This window comes from Mauremys reevesii, linkage group 1, assembly GCF_016161935.1.
Source record: "Mauremys reevesii isolate NIE-2019 linkage group 1, ASM1616193v1, whole genome shotgun sequence".
NCBI lineage: Eukaryota > Metazoa > Chordata > Testudines > Geoemydidae > Mauremys > Mauremys reevesii.
In genome coordinates this window covers 250,338,585-250,357,467 of record NC_052623.1, presented here as the reverse complement: position 1 = coordinate 250,357,467, position 18,883 = coordinate 250,338,585, and the positions used below count along the sequence as shown (strand labels likewise).

The window sequence follows — 18,883 nt, the reverse complement described above, 5'->3', positions numbered from 1 at the left end:
AGGTAAGGAATCTCTTCTTTATCCTGCTTGGATACTGGTGATACCATGGCAGGTGAGGGCCAAAGTATCTTGGCAGGTTCCAGGATAAGCTTGGAAGAGCCCCTCCTCAGAGCCAAGCTATGAAGGATTTCCAGCAGTCTCTGTGGGGTTTTCATGGGCCTCTTCCTGGGGGATTTGAAATAACTTTGCCACACTTTTAAAGGAAGTCCAGGAAGACCTTAGGGTAACAGGACACAGTGGGGAAACTGGAATCACTGTCTTGTCTGGGGAAGAGGAGGACAAGGTCACTGGCGTGATATCCTCCTATTCTGTTGATCCTCTTCCTCCTGTTGCTTTAATTGCACTTCTTGAGGAGGCTGAAGATGCTCTTCCTCTTCTTTGGGAGCTCTGAATCTCCTTAGGTCACTTGTGCCATGAAGTATGTTCATTATGTGGTAGTCTCATGGGTCTTCTGGGCCCAAATACTGCCATTGTGAGCTATCATACCCCCTCAGTGCAGGGCCCCAGTAGGAGCAGGGTACTCTCTCAGATGGGAAGAGAGAGATACCCTGGAGACTCCCAATGTCCTGTCTGGGCTCAATCACCTCAAGGGACCCACGGGGCATAGTCCAGGTGGGTCTGTCATAGTCATCTTCAGACTTTGAGGATTCAGATCTGGATGGGAAGCCCTCAGTACCAGAGGAGGTGCTCTTTGATAGTACGGGCAAGAGTCTGGCTAAACCCCTGCTTGAGAATGGGGATGCAAAGGGGTACTGCAGGGAGATCGGTTCTAGCTGAAGGAATGGTATGGGGCACTGGGGTTTGGAAAGCAGTGGTGACTCCTGTTCCAGGAGCACCAAGAGGTCATCTGGAGCTGAGAAACAAGCCGGAGTTGATGGAGTTGCTTCCATAACTTGAGCTGCTGAAGCACTGGCTCTGGCAGTACAGATGAGAGTTTTTGTGCCAAGGAAGCAGTTCTAGGAACAAAGGGTGCTGAGGTCTTTCCCTTTGAAAAAATCTCAGTACTTGATGGTCCCATTCTGGAGCAGGTAGCTACTGATGACTTGGTATGGGATGGGAACTCCTATCTCTTTTTAGAGGACTTGGATGGGGAACCTTCCCTATAGTTCTTATGGGAGCACTTATGTCTCCCTTCCCCCTTCTTCTCCGGTTCTGCTCTCCAGAGTTTCTTGGAGCCAGAGGGAGTGTGGAAGTCTTGGAGCTGAAGAGGAGGAGTCACTCTTTTCTTCTTCAGGCTGATATACAGGGGGTCTCCCTAGTCAGAGGTTGTTCCCGCCTTCATGGACTGTTCCATGAGGAACTCGGAGTCAGAACTCCCTGGATGGCTTAGTCCTACCCTACAGATACTGCACCTGGAAGAGACATGCGCTTCCCCCAGGCAGTACAGACAGATATCATGTTAGGCCATGACCAGGAAAGCTTTGTGGCACCCGATGCAGCTTTTAAAGCTGGGGATCCTCAGCATAGTCTCCTGAAACCAAGGAGAACTGGGGTTGAGACGGGTACAGAGAAACACTCCTTGACTGGGGGGGGGGTGTCCAAAATGTAGGGAACCAAACCCCTAAAACTATTTCAAACTAAGAACTAACTCTAAAAATTCTTATTATTTACAAAGAGGAGCTGAAAAGCCAGCACGAACACAAAACCTCTGTCCTAGACCACAAGAGGTAGGAAGGAACTAAGTGGTAGGGGAGCTTTACCCTTTTGGTGTGGAGCACAAGATGAGCAGGGATGCATGCATGGACCAGCAGGACGCTGCTAGGGAAAATTTCTGGTCCTGGGTTCATGGAGCACACGTGTAACCTGACGTGCACTACACAGAGGGGAGATTATTTGAAAAACCCAATATTAGAAGTGGGATGGGTGAAATAGTGGTAACAGAATAAAAAAAGGGAACAGAGAAACAGAAAACATGGGGATGGCGAATTAGCAGAGAAAAACGTGTGTGGGGGGGAAAGCAGAACAGGATAAGAAAAATATGGGGAAAAGAAGGGGAAAATTTAGAAAGAACATGGGGGAAAAAGAATTGGAATTGAGAAAATATAGAAAGAGGATGGAAAAAAGCAAATAAGGAAAATGTCAGATGGGAACAGTAAAAACAAGGAAAAAAGGAGGCAAATGGAGAAACCTTTAGGCATTTGTGACATTCTTAAAAATGTTAAAATAAACAAGATTCCTTTGGATGTCTCAGAGAAAACTATATTGTGATTCTGCAGCAATACAATAAACTAAGAGGTTGCTGACCCCTGCCTGACAGGATAATGGAATCGTGTGCAATAAGCAGCCTAGGCTTCTAAAGAATAGATCTCACCAGACAAACAAGATTATAATTCTGTCAAAAAAAATGCAAAGTTAATAGATGAAGGGAATAAAGTACATACAATATATTTGGATTTACATAATGCATTTGCTCCAGTGTCTTATGAAATTTTTATTCCCCAAAAAATTAATTAATATTGGTTTAGATAGGATATTTTTCATGTGGAATGAAAAGGGACTGAAACACTGTAAACGAAAAGTAATGGTAAACAATAGCCTATCAGGTGGTGGGAAGTGGAGAACAGCAAGGATGTGTCTTAGGAACAATCTTAACTAACATTTTAGAAAATGGACTGGAAGTGGGAGGAAGAAAAATAATGAGAAACACAGCTACACAATGGGAGGGAGAAAGTGAGGAGACAGTAATGCTGAAAGAGCCGTAAACATGAGACTGGCAGCAGCTAATTAGAGAGGAGTGACAAATGTGATATGGCAGCAGTCAAGGGGAGTTGGGGCTCTTTGTGCAGAGATCTGATGCTGTGGAGCAGAGAGATTATAGTAACTCTCTATAGAGCTCCAGTGAGATAACATCCAGCTCTGGGCATTTCAGTACCAGAAAGATGTTGACAAATTATACCACAGAGAAAGGAAATGAAATGACAGAGCTGGTTGGATTGACTTAGAGTGAAACATATAAAGGCATTACATATGCAGGCAATGCAAGGATGAGAGGGGTCAGAGGACAAGTCAACCGTCTACCTGTACTTGAATGGTGGGAACACAGAGGATGGAGGAGAATAATTTAGGGAGGTACAAGAGCTATAACTAGAAGTAAATCACATGAAAGTAAGACCTTAGTTACACTAGGAAATGGCACCATTTCAGAAAGGGTTGTCAACAACTGGTTTAGTTGAACTGGTGCTGACCACGGTTTAGCTGTGAGCATAGACAAGGACGAGCTACAGTCAGCAGCAGCAGGTCAGCTAAACTGATGGCTGAAGTGGTGCGATTTCCTAATGTAGACAAGGCCTTCGAGAGGGAAAGCTTCCTGGCAATGAGATCTGTAAGGCTGTGGAAGTGATGGATGCCCAATCACTTGGGAGAATTACCGTAATTAAAACTACACTGAATGTAGTAATGGAAAACACACCATGAAGGATAATCCTAAAGGAGTGGACTAGGTGACCTAATATTAGAGCTGGTTCAAAATTTGCAATTTTAGTAGGATTTTCCATCAAAAAAACTGATGAAAATTTAATCCATGCTGATCAAAAAACCCTGAAAATCTGAGAAAAATAGAGACAAAAAACTTTCATGAAAATTTTGGCAAAAAATACATTCTGATTTTTTATCAGGTCTACCTAATATATCTTTTCCATCTCTGAATGCCTATGATTTCATGGATTGTTTCCTCTACAGAGATGCCCCCAATAATCTATGGACAGTATTTGCCTGGACAGACTAATGATCTGTGAACCATTCTTTGATTCGAACAAATTATATATGTAAAGTGGTATAATATTAAAATCCCCACACAAAATGCTGAGCACTAGGTTTGCACCCTGCCATAGATCTCCACCATCCATTTCCCACCTCCATTCCAGTTGTGACCTGAACAGGACCAGGATTTCTTACCCCTTTATCCACAGGGACCTTCACGTCCATAGCAAGGTAACCCGTTTCTCCATTGATCATTGCTGTTCTCAGCTGCACAGGGGAACAGATTAGCATTAGTGCCTCTGACTAGATAAGGACAGGATGTGGAGTGGTTCATAATTCATATAGGGGAAGCATCTACTGAGAAAACTCCACCAGAGAGGTCCTTTGGGGCCATCTGCCTGTCCCAAGTCAGGGTAAAGGAGGAACAATAGAGTTAACAGAGACTTTTAGCCTGGAAAAGAAGGGTCTTCAACTCAGGTTGATAGCAAAAATGGGCTATACCTGGAACCAGCTATGGCCCAGGATAGAAGATTATGGAGATCTGTTGTTGGCATGAATGAATGAATGAATGATCTACTGAGAAATGACTGGTTCCCCTTTTCCACTGCCTTTTCAGAGCTCTTTTATGAGCAGCTCAGAAGACTCACTCAGGCAGGCTGGTAAATGCCATATAATAATATGGATTATTAGTATTTAAAGCCTATAAAGATGGTCTTGTCATTAAGGCTAAGGACTTGGAGGGAAGGGATCTGACAGTCTTGCCACAACTGCACTTTGTGACAGTGAGCAAGTCACATATTCTCAATGTTTGCACAGCACTAGGAGATCCTCAGGTAGAAGGCACCAAAGAAACACAAAGCAATATTAGTTCTTCCAGAACAACCCCAAAGCTCTTCACAAATTTTAAAACCAATTTATCAAATCATAAGCTGCTCCCACAAACCATTTCACCTGCTATTGAAATGCAGCCATTTCTGGAGTGACGCACATCTGTTTAACAGAGCACTGCAACACTATACAACATGCTGGGACAGGGAGTGAAGAGACTATTCAGCTGTGGAGTGAAGAGGCATTTATGTAGACACAATGCAATTTTGCAAGGACACCACTTCTTTTGCAAAAAAAAAAAAAAAAAAAAAGTTGTGCTAGGGATCTTTAATGACTATAAGACCTTGGTTTCCTAGCTAATCTGTAAGGTGGCACCTCCAGCAGCCCAATGCCTCCTAGTATCATGCTAGGACATTGGTTCACTCAGAGTGGAGGTGGGCACCAACTGACTTGGCAACACAACTTACTGCAGCATTTTCAGTAATTCAGTGGTGGTCTCCCATTCAAGTACTGGGTAAACCCAAGCCTACTTAGCTTATAAGATCTGATAAGACCATTGTTCAAGTTGCTACTGCTGCATGCTTCAGTGTACTAAAATCACTTGCTTAATTACCCACTGAGCATGAAACAGTGACTATCAAAGTAAGTCTCTCCTAGCCAAGAACATCTGACATAAGGCCCGGGAGGCTTGGGGTATTCTATGACCTGACTGAGCCTGCCACAGCCTCTCTGGGCTCTAAGTTGTTAAGACACTTGTCATAGGCACGGGAACTAGGGCTACAGGGGGTGCTGCAGCATCGTCAGCCCTCCATTCCCAGGGTCCTGGCTCCCGGCCCTCTGTGCCTGCCCCGAACTGTGGCCCCAGCCTCGGTCTCCTTACCCCTGTCTGTGTCCCTCCCTTCTGGAGCTACAGCTCGGGGGTGGGGGAAAACAGGGGGCATGAACAGAGGTAAGGGGGGTGCAAGGTAAAAAGTTTGGAGACTACTGCTTTACAGTTTCCTTAGCTGGCTTTCAGCACCCCCACTATAAAAAGTGTTTCAGCGCTACTGACACCTGGTATTTCATCCATATCTTCCATGTGATCCTGGCCTTGCAAAACATTTCCTTCCCAGCACACAGACTGCAGTGGACAGTGAGAGGAAAGGTTAGAATTAGATGGCAGCAAAATCTGTATCCAGATTTTAAACCCCTCTACTGTTTAGGGTAAGATAGTGGGGGCAGGGGGCCTGATTCTCCCAGTATAGTGGCTGTGCTCCAAAGTTAGGACCTGAATCGGAACTTTCCCAGAATGTACTTATTGGAGTTTTGATCTCCTCCCCATGTCCCTCCCATCTTGTGACTCCAGATACATTGGCCCCAAAGAGAACAAGAAGCAGGCTCAAGTGAGAAACCATCAGAACTCGTGTAGTCCCACCCCAAGCAACACAAAGTAAGGGAAACTGCAGACCTAGCGTATATCTACACTGCAACTGGGAGGTGTGATTGCAGCACATGTAGACATATCTGAGCTACCTTTGATCTAGATCAAAAGCTAGTCCTGGTAACAATAACAGTCAAGCTGCAGCAGCATGGGAGGCTGCCTGGGCAAACCTTGTCCACCCGGGACCTTGGATACATTCTTGAGCAGCCATCACCTGTGCTGCTGCAGCTTCATTGCGACTCTTACTCGACCTAGCCCAGTCTAACTACCTAGCTAGATCAATGCTAGTTTGGCTATGTCTACACCTGCTAAAAATCACACCTCCCAAATGCAGTGTAGATGTACCCTTAGAGGGGGAGACAAGCACCCTGTATGGGAGTGGATGTTTCTCTCTGTAGGGACTCACCCTCTGCTTGTAATGATCAGCCCCTGACAGAAGAAACCAAGAATTGCTACAATCTACCATAAGGATCCCCCCACAGTAATTAGGAGGAAAGGGCCATGAACAGGCTACAATCCATTTCTGATACTCACTATTTCATCTTGGTCTTCCCACTCCACTTCAGAGAGATCCACACTGTTGTAGTTTGGTTTGGGCTTCAGCTTCTTTCCCTCTCTGTACTGGATTTTATAAAAGAAACAGAGGAAATGGAGCTCTAATTTTCCAGGCCAGCCCTCTAGCATGTCATGGTCAATATTGCATTGATAAAAGAGAGAAGCCACATTTATTTTGATTGACTGGCGAATGAGTGTTCAGATGCAGGTGTCATCTTATCCTATAGCCATTACATTTCCTACATGTGGGCAGGATCTGGAGATGTGAGCATTACTCTGTGCTACAGGCCATTTCAGGAGCAAGGGGCTAGCACAGGGCTAGGTGGGCTTGCACATAACTATATAGGCTGGTTTATGAGAATATGTTTTGGTAATTCATATAAGGAATTTGGTGAGCAGAAAGTTTACAGCAGGAATCCATGACAATGACCTGATAGCCCTAGTGGTTGTATAAAAACACATGAGATACATTAATCTTCCTGAAAACCCATGGATTTAAGTCACAACAGTAGTAAGAGCATCAGAATCACCTACCAAAGGTCGGAGATCTGGGTGGGAGAGGATGTAACCGTTGTTAGTGTTCAGAAAGGCATATCCATGGACTCCCAACTGTATTAGAAAAAGGTATTAGAATAATTAGCCCAATCTCCTCTCCAGGGCTCTGATCCTAAATGACTGATTTCCTAGCCACCAGCTACATTCTGGGTAGCAAGAAGAGTCTTACTGAGTATTTGCGTGCACAAATTGTTAGCGAGGCATTCATGAGGTAACTGATTTGTGCGTGTAACTGCAGTAAGTGCACAGACAGTGAGTGGCTGACAATTACCATTTAGGAGGTAGAATTAATTTTGGTATCCAGGGCACTCCTATACTTAGAATGTGGGACAATGAGGAACACTATGGTAACAGTGTCACAAGTATTGAGGCAATAATCAAAATTTTCATGGTGGCCACCGTAGATGCACAACTGGGTGTGGATCTCATAGCTCATCTTTCTGGAAACCAAGCCCCAAAAGGGTGTAGAAGGAGCTCTGTCACCTTCTGAGAATCCTCTGTGGCTGAGTGTGGTTCTGCTGTGGCCTGAGTTAACAATGAGGTCACTTAAACAGCCCTATCACAGAGAAGCCAAAATACTCTGCTTGATAGTAGTCTCTCTCTCTTTAATAAAGCCTTCTGAAAGGAGCACTTGTACCAGGTTTAAAGGCTCTTACCTCAGAGCCCAGCTAAAACTTAACAAAAGTCTCTATGTCCCAGCACCAGCTCCTTCTGCTGTAAAGCCTGAGGCTTCTCCATTGCCTGAAGAGCCCTACAATCTTCCCTCTGTTTTCCCAGGGTCTTTCCCAGGCCTCCTTACCTGGAGAGCTTTTGCTTAGTCCAGGCTCTCTGGAAGCTCTCTTCTTCTGGAGCTTCCTTTCTCCTCAGGAGTCTTTGTTTAACCAACGTCCCTTTTACCCTACCCATGTGCCTAATTAACTGCCTTCCAGTTACTCAGTGACTTAAGTTCTCCCAGGGGAACCTGAGTTGTCTCATTCCCCCTTGTGGATCCTGTCAGAGGTACGCTGGGATGAGCCCCTGACCCCTTCAGAGGGTCATCTACCCTCTGACAAAGGGAGTCTGCATCATGTCGCAGTGCTGCCAAGGCCAGACCCAGCAGAGGTGAATCCAGCATTGTTAGGTACAAGTACTGCTTAAGAAGTGACATAGCCTAACAAGATCAGGCAATGTCTGATTTATTTCAGACATTTATTTCAGGAATTATTTCAGCTCAGTGCTAATGTGGACACGAGGACAAACGGATATAAATTGTCAGTCAGGAAATCAGGGGAAATGAATTAGACGAAGGTTTCTCACCATCAGGGGAATGCTGACTGGAACAGCCTACCAGAAACAGTGGGAAGGAGACCTCCATGACTAAGATAAGATTAAGATAAATGGAGATGAGGGATGATATGATGATAACGATAACGGGCTTAGTCAATAGGTCACACTGGTACACACTGGTATATAATAATGTGGTGATATAATGATTACACCTTTTTTTTGGTTTGGCTGAGAGAGTCTTGCCGCATGCTGCCCTCACAGCTGACCGGGATTGGGGGGAAGAATTTTCCAGAAAAAAAGAAAAATGGAAAAGGGTTTTTTTTTTCCTCCCTTTTAGGGGGGCAGGGGGGGGCAGGGGGTGGGAGCTTGGGTGGATGGTGGATGATGCCTGCATCTTGCAGGAGGTCAGACTAGATGATCATAATGGTCCCTTCTGATCTTGAATTCTATGATTCTATGAATGTCGCACTTGGCCTCCAGGTGAACTCTGAGAGAGTGACTAATCAGATCAAGTCCGCCTACAGTATATATTTCAGCCAATCCAGAGGGTTCTTAAAACTCATGTATAATTTGCATTTGTGAAGACAAGAATTATCCATTGGAAAACTAGTGCCTCTAACACCTCCATACAGATGTATATTGCTTGATAGTGATTGTGTGGGTAATTATCAATCAGACATTAGGTATTCTAGTGTGTGCAAATACCCACCATTGGTTTGGTCACACTTATAGGAACAAAAAGTTTGAACCCATAGCTTAAGTCATATGAATTTTAGTGTAATCCCCAGCAGCCACTGCTGTCAAGGTGACCCCTAATGGAGATTCACTAAAGGGACCAATAGACATTGTACAGAATTCTCTGCACAAGCCTAGTAAAGCAAAGTGTAACAGGCCTCACAGAGAATAGCACTTTCCCACATAGCCTCATTAAAAATACATTTTTTCAATTAGATCAACTTTCTTTTAAAACATACTTTAAAAGCAACACAGAGCTGGTGAAAGGGGCTGGCTTAACAAGTCTGGGAACTGAAATCCCTTTTAACCATAAAATGAGTACCGTACAAGCAGCAATAGTGAAAACTTCCTCAACTTTCCCTGCCAACAAATCTCAACATTGACTTGGAGAAAGACACTCTAGGCATGACAGAATAGTTCAGTTTCAATTGTCCATTCGATCCTTGGCATCTCTCCCAAGAGTGTCGACAGTGATGCTAGTTGTGATGGTGCCAGCTATGACGGTGGTTTTAGTCTACTGGGAACTGGATGGAAACTACCAGCTTTTTTTAGATAGGCCACCAAAGAGTCATCCCACGGTGACAACTTGGGCCATTATTATCCTAGCATGCATTCAAGCTGGTGTTCAAGATGTAAAAAGCTCTAGGTCCTATTAACAATCGGCTAAGACATTCAGTTTCTTTGTTTCTAGAGTAGTCTACAGGCTTGTCATGGTGAATGACAACTCCCCAGATTCTGTCAAGAAATCAGAGGATCCAAGCTTTATATCTGTGGTTACACCTCTATGCACAGTAACTGATTATTCATTGGATTATGCCTGTGGACAAGTGACTGGGCATTTAGCTATGTATGATGACAGACGGTTTGCATTAGCTTGGATCTTACCTTGTACCGTGGAGCCAGTTTCAGTAGCTCCCTGAGTGGGACATCAGAGCCCACTACACCCAGGAGAATGCCATGAGATCTCTAAAAAAATAAAGGAGAAACTGTTCTCAGAAATGAAATTCTGTTAGTGCTCAGCCTGCCTTCACCTAAACATGGGCAAATGCCATTGCATCACTCTTCCACAGTGAACAGTCAGGGCTTGAGAGGGGTCTGCGCATTTGGTGCTGGGCTGGGTCTGAAGCTGGAGGTGAGAAAAGAAGATGAAGTTTCTTATTTCAGTGATGCTCGGAAGAAGAAATATTCAGCGGGAGGGACAAATGATCACTTAGAGATCAATAAATAGCCAAAAAGCTTACTAGAGCCACCACAAAAGCCTATCTTCTGGCTTTAGAAGACTGCAGACCACCTCAGCACCATTTTACCTGCCCTAGTTCCAAGGAGACTGCAGGGCAGCACTATACTTACCGTTTCATTCTTTTTGCTGAAGACCGGCATAGCTACTGTTGTCATGAGCAGCAGACTTTGAGCTTGAGATGCAAAGAGCTGCCACAGGACAAAGAGCAGTGTGTTAGCAAGTGTAACAGAATAGGGAGCCACCACCAGAAGCATTAGGGTTTCCAGGGGCACCAAATGCTGAATGAAATAATACAGAAAAAAAAAGCCCTGTATAAAAAGGCACATTTCTGATCTTCCCTAGGAACAATGCTCCTTCGTGGGAGAGTGATCAGCCTGGGATAAAAACCATTGAAAGTTGTCTCAGAAAAGGGCATTAAAGACCTAACTTAATGCTACAGAGACAGGAATCTTTAGAAATGAATACCCATTATGCATGTCCATGCCAAGGAGACAGACACACGTTCACACACAAAAACATGCTTAAATACAACCAAAGTGCACATACAATACAATTATAAGAAACAACACAGATACGGGCAAAACTCATGGACACGCAAATCATATGTATAAATATACCCCAAACCAATGCATACAGCTTGAATGAAAAGCATCACAGACAAGTGCTAAAAAGAAGCGCGCACAGAGAATATTTAAATGCACTCATCACACGTGTGCCTAGGGACTGCTTAAGAAACTGCAAAGATAGAGGTAAAAACATGATATGAACACAAAACATGCTTAGCTACACCCAAAAGACATGTATATAGGACACAGCACAAACACATGCAATGTGATGTCAGAGAGCCCTCAATACTCTGTGAGAAAGACATTCTAAGAACACACAAAACATAGGAGGAACATATAAAATACACAAAACACGTGCACAGGAGTCTCACAGACATACCTAGCTAGAAAAGTGACTCTCCTTCCTTGATACAGGAAGCAAGTCCCTTCTATCTCTCATTTGGCCAGATAAGTAGCTCACCTTTGGCAAGGTCAAAGTCCTGTGTCCTCTCCCTGTGCATGCTGGGAACCATAAAGGAGCCAGCCATTCTAGACAGTAACTTGATGGAGGGCTGAAGCTAGTATTCTGCCTTATTGAGCTGAGCACACTCTGTTGCTGCCCTCATATCTGGGTGGATAGCTCTTCTTCACAGCGCTTCTAGGGCTAACCTAGCACACGTATCTCACAGTGACACACTCTACATATGTAAAAATACATACAATGGACTAAACTACTGTACAGCACAGGGACTCCCTACCTACTCTCATCCAACAGCACAGCTTTCCAGTACATCCAGTGTTACCATTTCCTTCCTGATACACATCCTCAGTGCTCCCACCTTCCCCCGTCCCTGGATGTACAGTTCAGCAGTGACTAGATGAACTAGCACAGACACACACCAGCCGACACAATGGGAGTGGCACGCTCACAGAACACAGCACAGGTGGTTACCTCCTCAGATTGTGGCAGCTAGCAAGAGACATGGACGGATAAATGAATGAATGAATGAAAAGCATGAGAAGTAGCAGGACAGGAAGACAAATGCAAGCCAGAAAAATGAGACAAACAAGAAAAGCATCAGTGCACAAAACATCACTGCAAGCTCTTGTTACGAAATACCAGAGCCAGGGCATATAGAATTTGCTGTGTAGCAGGGAGCACTGTTGATGGTTTTGCTCAGCACACTCAGTAACTGACTCACCAATACCTCATGTGCATAGTATGCTTGGCAAAACACATTTCCTTTGTTGCTCCTAGAGAGCAGGTACATCCCAAGGAATACCTCCATGTTCAACCACAGAACAGAAGTGAGGACCAGCCTTCCCAGGGCTTAACCAGTGGTGTCTCACAAGCATGAATCAGTGCAAAACCTGTATAAGGCATCCCTTTTGGAAGAGTCCTATCAAATTTAACATGAGTATTAGTCACACTTCTATAGAATTTTTAAGCCAGCCTGAAGAATTCTAGAGCAGGCACAGATATTCCACTAGTTGGTTCTAGAAATTCTATAGAAAGGAGATCGTTCTATTTAAAATTCCACAGGTTTTTAGAGTAATTTCTATAGAATCCTATTGGTTTCATCCCTCTTAAAGGACTTTTCCATGAAGGAATATATTAACTTTTCTCCTTTCTCACTCACCTGACTCCAAATCAGTTCCATAAATCTCAGACAACCATTTTCTCTTGAGACCTGATCCTTCTCAGGACACAACTGCCACCCACTAACCACCATGCCTTTTAAATAGGCCCCATTTAAATCGGCACATTCTTAAAACATGTAGCAATGCGCCTTTGATGGGAAAGAGGCTCTATGCCATCCTATGGCAAAGAGGTTAATCTAAAGGGCACAGTGATTGTTTAGTTAGTTATGTCAGGAGTGGAAATCTACACCATTAGGCTCTTTGACTTGGCTGTATGTTCCATGTTGGGATTATTCACTTTCTTTCCCTACTGCCTTGAAAGTGGAATAAAACCAGCACTGCTACAGTGGACAGAGGCTAATGAATTGAGGGGACTAAATATCATATCTTCATCCGCCCTTTTAAAACAACTCTATTTCCTGCTCTGATGCTCTGAATCACACTTCTTCAGTCACTGTCTGAATCCTCTCAACATCTTCCCCTCCTCTGACACCTCTTTGGGGGTCAGAGCATAGTCTGTAATTTGGCTCCTTCCTAAGGGCACCTACTCCACTTGGAAGTGGTCAAGGCCCTCTGGTGGCTGGGAAGCATCTGGAGAAAGCCTTGTCACTCCTATGTTATAGCCTGTTCTGTGGTGAGTGCTCCTAAAGAAGGAAAACACCAAACCCAGAATCTCCTGCATGAAGGTGCTGGGATCACCAAAAGCAGAACTGGACTGCTCTTTCCTCTAGGCAAAAAAACAGGTAAGAAAATGACCAAGGAAAACAATTCTATTTGCTTGAGGAAGGGTGGGAGAAGGGGTCATTCATACCCCACTCCTCTTAGTCTCTCTTTTTACTCTCTCTTGATCTCAAAGGCACATTGCTGTGGCATTCTTATTTCCAGAACATCTCAAGCCTACCACTAGTGTAGGCCACAAACAATGGAGCAGCCACATAAAAATGCTGAGGTAGCAGTGAGAGGATCCAGCCTGCAGCAGCAATGGGAGGACCCCAAAGGAGAGTAGAAGGTTGTGGGGCACCCTACGTTTTGTTCCCTCACACTGGCTGAGAGGTATTTCCTCACCCCAAGAGTTGAGCACACTTGCCCTGTAATCATGCTAAATCTTGCTAGCGCAGAGAGCAAAGGAACAAGCTTGACAGCCAAACTGAGATCTATCTCCCTGTGTGACAGACAGCATGGTGCGAGCTGAGGAAAAGAATCTCCGTGACCCATATCCTGAGCTGTAACTAATCTCTGTTCTGTGAATAATCCTTTATAAGGTACCCTGAGTTAATGAAGAAAAGAAACACTACTTAGGTCATGCTGCATTTGTGATTAGCCTTGGTTTCCCGGCTCACTGCAGACTCTCAAGGAGACCTGAGACTTTCCATGGAGGATTCAATTCCAGGATTGAGGGGAAAGAAACGCTGCCTGTCTAAACAGGTGCAGAGCTCAGTAAGTTCTGTAAGTCAGCTGATTCCCAGTTTTACAGTATGTTCCTATTTCTGAGGGATCTTCCAAGAGATCCAGGTGTCACAGCCCTGATTTCCCCCCCGCCTTCACTTAGCCCTTACTGTCTGCTGATTGAAGCTTATCTCAACGTCCTTACCGCACTGTCCATGTAGGCTTCAGTCCATATGATGTCATGATCGTGGTTGATGACCATAGGACGGCTGAGCACATGCAGGTATTCCATCACATTCTCCTGAACATCTGCCAGGGTGGAGATCTGAGTGTAGTAGCCTTAACGAAGAAACAGAAACCTGTCACTCTCCCAGTGTCCATTTGAATTAAAAAAGCAAAGTGTCCGTTCAAACCTATTTGGGACCCTTGGGTCTTTGCTTTCTGTGAATAAGTGAGGGTTTAAGTATGACAAGTGAGAATACTCACAAAAAGTGAACTTTTAACTCAAATGCTCAAATATTCACCAAAAGCACTTTTAAATTACAGGACTAACCAACAGCAGGGTGAATGACACACTGCAAATTTTACACTTGAATATTTGAATTAAAGTCCAAACTTTTGTCAGTTAGTTACATAAATCATCAAACCAGGGAACAGAAATAATATCATGTGACTTGTGAAACCAACTAATAAAAACTTGAATTCAGAAGATCCACAATGCATGAACAAAGAATTATTTACTGACAATCATTTTAAACACCACACACATATAAGCATTTCACAATCTGTTTGTAGACACTTTGCAGACAAAGACAGGTGAAATTGTTTATTCCCCCAAACCTTGCTCATGGATCCTCACCCCATTGTGCACCTGCATAGGGAAGCCATTTACTGGCTTATATGCGAAAGAATCATTCAGCCCTACTTTGGGGTGCAAAGTGGCAGCATTTTGTGCCAGCAATAGCACCTCACAATTTTAAGGTGGGGAAAGTGAGGAATACTGGGATCAAAAGGAACCAATGGCAGAATTTTAGGTAGACATACATAATGTCATTTGGTCAGGACTCTGGGGTTCACCTTCTGCTCTTGTGAAAAGGGCCATGAAATCTTTAAAAGAAAGGATGGCAGTTTTATCACTCAGCCATAAGAAAGCATGTCCAGCGACACAGACACAGTGCTGCTTAACATCATGATAGGGAGTCAGTTTAGTACTGATCAAGGAGTAGCCTCAGTGAAACACCAATAGCACTCCTTGCAGCAACTGTGTTTTCCTCAGAAGTCTCCCATCCAAGTTCTAACTGGGTGCAAACTTTAGTGTATGAGCTCTAAAGAGATCTCAGTCCCAGAATGCATGATTGCAGTCTGAATGTGATGTGTATAGTGGGCTAATTGTTCACAGACGTCACCTTTGTTGTTGCAAGCTATCCATTTCACATTTTGTGCAAACGTGACTTCCCTTCCAATGAGATAAGTGAAAACCCGGACCTGTACAACAAGAATACAGATGCAAGAATTATGCAGAAATCATCTCCCATTTTCAACAGTGCCAAATCAGTCCAAAGAGGTGTAACATGCTACCAAATCAGAATGGTAGTGGCTTGACACCCATGTTGCAGAAGTGTAAATGACTATGCTGAAGGACAATGGAGAAATAGGGCCCTTGCCTTTACACTGATATGATTCTCTTATTCCATAAGGACCTCATTATCAATCATAATTAACCCAGCCAGCCAAGTAGCAATACATGGAGACACGGAGCGTGATCATTTGGAGATGAGAACTCTTAAACACTGAGCTGGTACATGCTGGATTTTGTTTTGGGAACAGTTGTGGAGAGGTTTGATTTACAAGCCAGAAGCAAGCATTGTGTTTGATTTCGCAGTAGCAGCCAGATCCACATGCGGGTAGCTTCACCACTCATAAAAATTCTTAACCCATGGAAATATTTAACCACATAAAGCAATTAATGGGACACTATCAGATTAAAATGCATCTGTTTTCAGAGTGTTCTCATTCATGTGATCAATAACAATTTACCTTATTTAAAATGAAACAATATTAAAAATCAAATTTGCTTTTTGTTCTTTCTGCTGTTTGTTTTCCTTGTGCATTTCCCTCAGCTTGGACAAGGAAAACAAATGAGTTACTTTGGTTTACAATCAGCTCTTATTCTTTTTCAGCTCTAGGTCCTGATTCAATAGCACAAGGCTGTAACGGCTGAGTTCCAAATAGAGCTGGTTGGGAATTTTTTGACAAGACAGTTTTTTGTCAGAAAATGCCGACTAGCTGAAATTGAAACTAGTCATGGGAATGTTCCGTTTCCAATGAACTTCCTCAAGAAAGGTTGCTCAGGTTCTCTGTGATACCCAGGTACAAGTCTCTGCCTGAACCAGGCAGAGCAAGGACTACGAACCTGGGTCCCTTACACCCAGGTGAGTGCCCTAACCAGCAGACTATTGGCTATTCCGGGGTGGGTCGGTGTCTGTCTGTCTGTCTATTTTTTCTTGGAAAAAGTCTTGGGTTCATCCCAGTGTATAACAGGACAATATCTTGAAATCTCAAAAAATTCTGCAGGATAGGAAAAACCCAACCTTTTCCACCCCATTCTATTGTAAATACTGCATAGAGACGTTCAGTTATTTATTTATTTAATAAAACATGTTTCATTCTGGAGGTTGGAGGAGTTTTTATTTGTTGGTGGTGGTTTGTGGCTTTTTTTGTTTTTGTAAACCAGAAGAATGTTTCTATTGTCCTCAGCTTTTGAAATAGCCTTTTATAAAACCTCCTCCCCCCCCCCCATTCCTGCCCAACGCGCGCACACACACATTTTGGGCCAAACTTGACCGAACAGTGTCCCTTTAAAATCACAGCACCTTTATAATCCCCTCACCAACCTACTGTCTAGCTGCTTTGTGTTGTATTTACAGTAGGGCGCATGTGGAGGCGTGGGTATGTGAGTACACATACTTGGGTATGTGGTGCTTTCTATTCACTCCATGCCAGGATGGTCACTTTCCTTCCCCTCCCCTGCCCCCTTTATTCATCCCTTTTGAGACAAACCTTACGATCAGGCCAGTTGTACTTTTCAAACACAGATTCATAATCCTCCACAGCTCCGTCTGTGATCAGCATGATGGCTTGGTTACACAGGCCTCCTTGCCCAGCCTCTCTGAACTACAAATGGAGAGGAACAGCAGCATTAGTATCCTCAGCATTGCCATAATTCTTATTGCTGCACATTTATTTATAACAGGCCAGATCATGAGCTCCTTACTGAATTCTTACCCAGGCAAAACTCCCAATGACTTCACAGAGCATTTTCCCTAAGTGAAGACTGAGCTTTGATGCTCTGTATATTTTTTATTTACACAGTGCCTATCGTCATACGCTGTATCCAGGTGCTTTACAAAAGTTAAAATAACATGAAAAAAAAAAAAGAGTGCTGGGCACAATGAGCCTTATTGCCTACTGCCCTGTACCATGCATTGCCATGTATGTTTGTAATACGCAGGCATGGAGTGGGTGTAACACCACCATCCTGAGTTGGTAGCCATTGGCACTCACTTTGTACAGCTCTGAAAGAGCACAAAAAGTGCAAGCTAGTGGACAATCCAACCCAATGTCTCAGGCACAGCCAGTCACTCTTCCAAGGGGAAAAAGGAGGACAAATGGTCACAGGTGGCTATGGAAAGGCTGTATATTGAGCACGGCAGAGGACCTGGTATGTGTCAATAAGTGATATTTAATATGGAGTATAATTATGTTAAAGTATACAAGCTGTATTTTTAATGCAGACAAAGAGGTGTGGAGTGGGTGTCCCCAAAGAGCAGGCTGGGAAACTGCCTGCTTAGCCAGGAAGATAAACTTTTGAAAGCTGGTTTAACTAACACCCCTAAAAGACCTGCTTCCCTTCCCTAGACCATCAACCTGAGGATGGGGAACACAAACTGTTGTTGTGTGTCTCTGCCTAGTTGTGAGTGGAACAGACAAGTAGGTGGTGCATACAATCCTGAATGGACCTAGGATACACCACTTTGTTGGTGAGGGGGCAATCTAGTGTGATAATAAGCCAAAATCACAGGATAAGCACCTTTTGTAAGAGACATGGATGTGATAAGGAATTCTGAAAAAACCTTTTAACCATCAAAGCACTCAACCCACACCCACAACTTGAAAAACAGGTCCTGAGAGACTCATGGCTTCTCTAGATAAGAAAGAGGTCGAGGTTAGGTCAGGGTTAGCAAATGTGTCACTAATCCCCACCTAACCTCAAGTTATTTCCTAATTAAAACAAGCTGGTGGCTGGCCTCTGACAAAAGAAGTTTGTGGAGTGGACATTGCTGTCTAGGAATGTAAAGTATTTCCTTCAATTGTTCTGTGACTGAGATGAGAGCACCTCATCTGGTGTATTTTATGAGAAGTTTAAATTTAGATATATGTTCTTCTCACTGGTTCTTTTTGATTTACTACAATTTTCTCTCTATTTTCAATACAGTATCTTAGGCTGGTTTGGGTAATTTCTCTCAGGCTGCGCCACAGGGAGCAAAAACCCATAATCTCTAAAGGCTGGTCCACACACTATTTTGTACCAATGTAACTACATCTGTTTAGAAACTGATACAGAAACCGATTCCCTGACAGTGGATATAGTTATACTGGTATGATGGTGTCTATGCTGGTAGGTTTTATTACTTTAACTATACCAATACAGCTAGAGTAGGTAGTACAAAACTGTGTGTAGACCAGCCCATAGGAGAATAAGCAAACAGAAAATGATGTCTGAGATTCTAACTTCACTCTGAGATCTCAGTCCAAAGGGCAGAGGTATCCTCTCCCATCCAGTGTAGGTGAACACAACAAAGAAGCCTAAGGACTACAGAGGAAACGTGTACTAATGGGGCTGGGAGGTGGGACAAGAGTATAGGTGACACTAAGCCTTAATATAGCTACAGAAAGATTTTGGCAAATGCCCTCAGGAAGGGAGCTTCCTAGAAGGGGTCCCAGATGAAATCT

The 18,883-nt window shown here is 43.7% G+C and overlaps 1 protein-coding gene across 20 annotated transcripts in view; it reads right to left on the bottom strand.

Moving 5' to 3' along the window:
* Window positions 1–18,883, bottom strand: part of CACNA2D4 (calcium voltage-gated channel auxiliary subunit alpha2delta 4) — a 179,524-nt gene that overhangs the window by 101,857 nt on the left and 58,784 nt on the right. For 18 of the 20 annotated variants that reach the window (XR_005601059.1, XR_005601060.1, XR_005601081.1 and 15 more), the window contains 9 exons: window positions 16,931–17,044; window positions 15,277–15,355; window positions 14,076–14,209; window positions 10,409–10,486; window positions 9,944–10,024; window positions 7,037–7,111; window positions 6,482–6,568; window positions 5,579–5,647; window positions 3,895–3,966 (listed from right to left, as the gene is read on the bottom strand). Coding sequence is in view for 7 of the 20 variants with exons in the window: in XM_039546326.1 (XP_039402260.1) it covers window positions 3,895–3,966; window positions 5,579–5,647; window positions 6,482–6,568; window positions 7,037–7,111; window positions 9,944–10,024; window positions 10,409–10,486; window positions 14,076–14,209; window positions 15,277–15,355; window positions 16,931–17,044 (789 nt within the window). In the remaining 13 variants the exon portion in view is untranslated. The remainder of the gene's footprint in view (window positions 1–3,894; window positions 3,967–5,578; window positions 5,648–6,481; window positions 6,569–7,036; window positions 7,112–9,943; window positions 10,025–10,408; window positions 10,487–14,075; window positions 14,210–15,276; window positions 15,356–16,930; window positions 17,045–18,883) is intronic. The other 2 variants (XM_039546343.1, XM_039546409.1) reach the window with 1 other exon arrangement.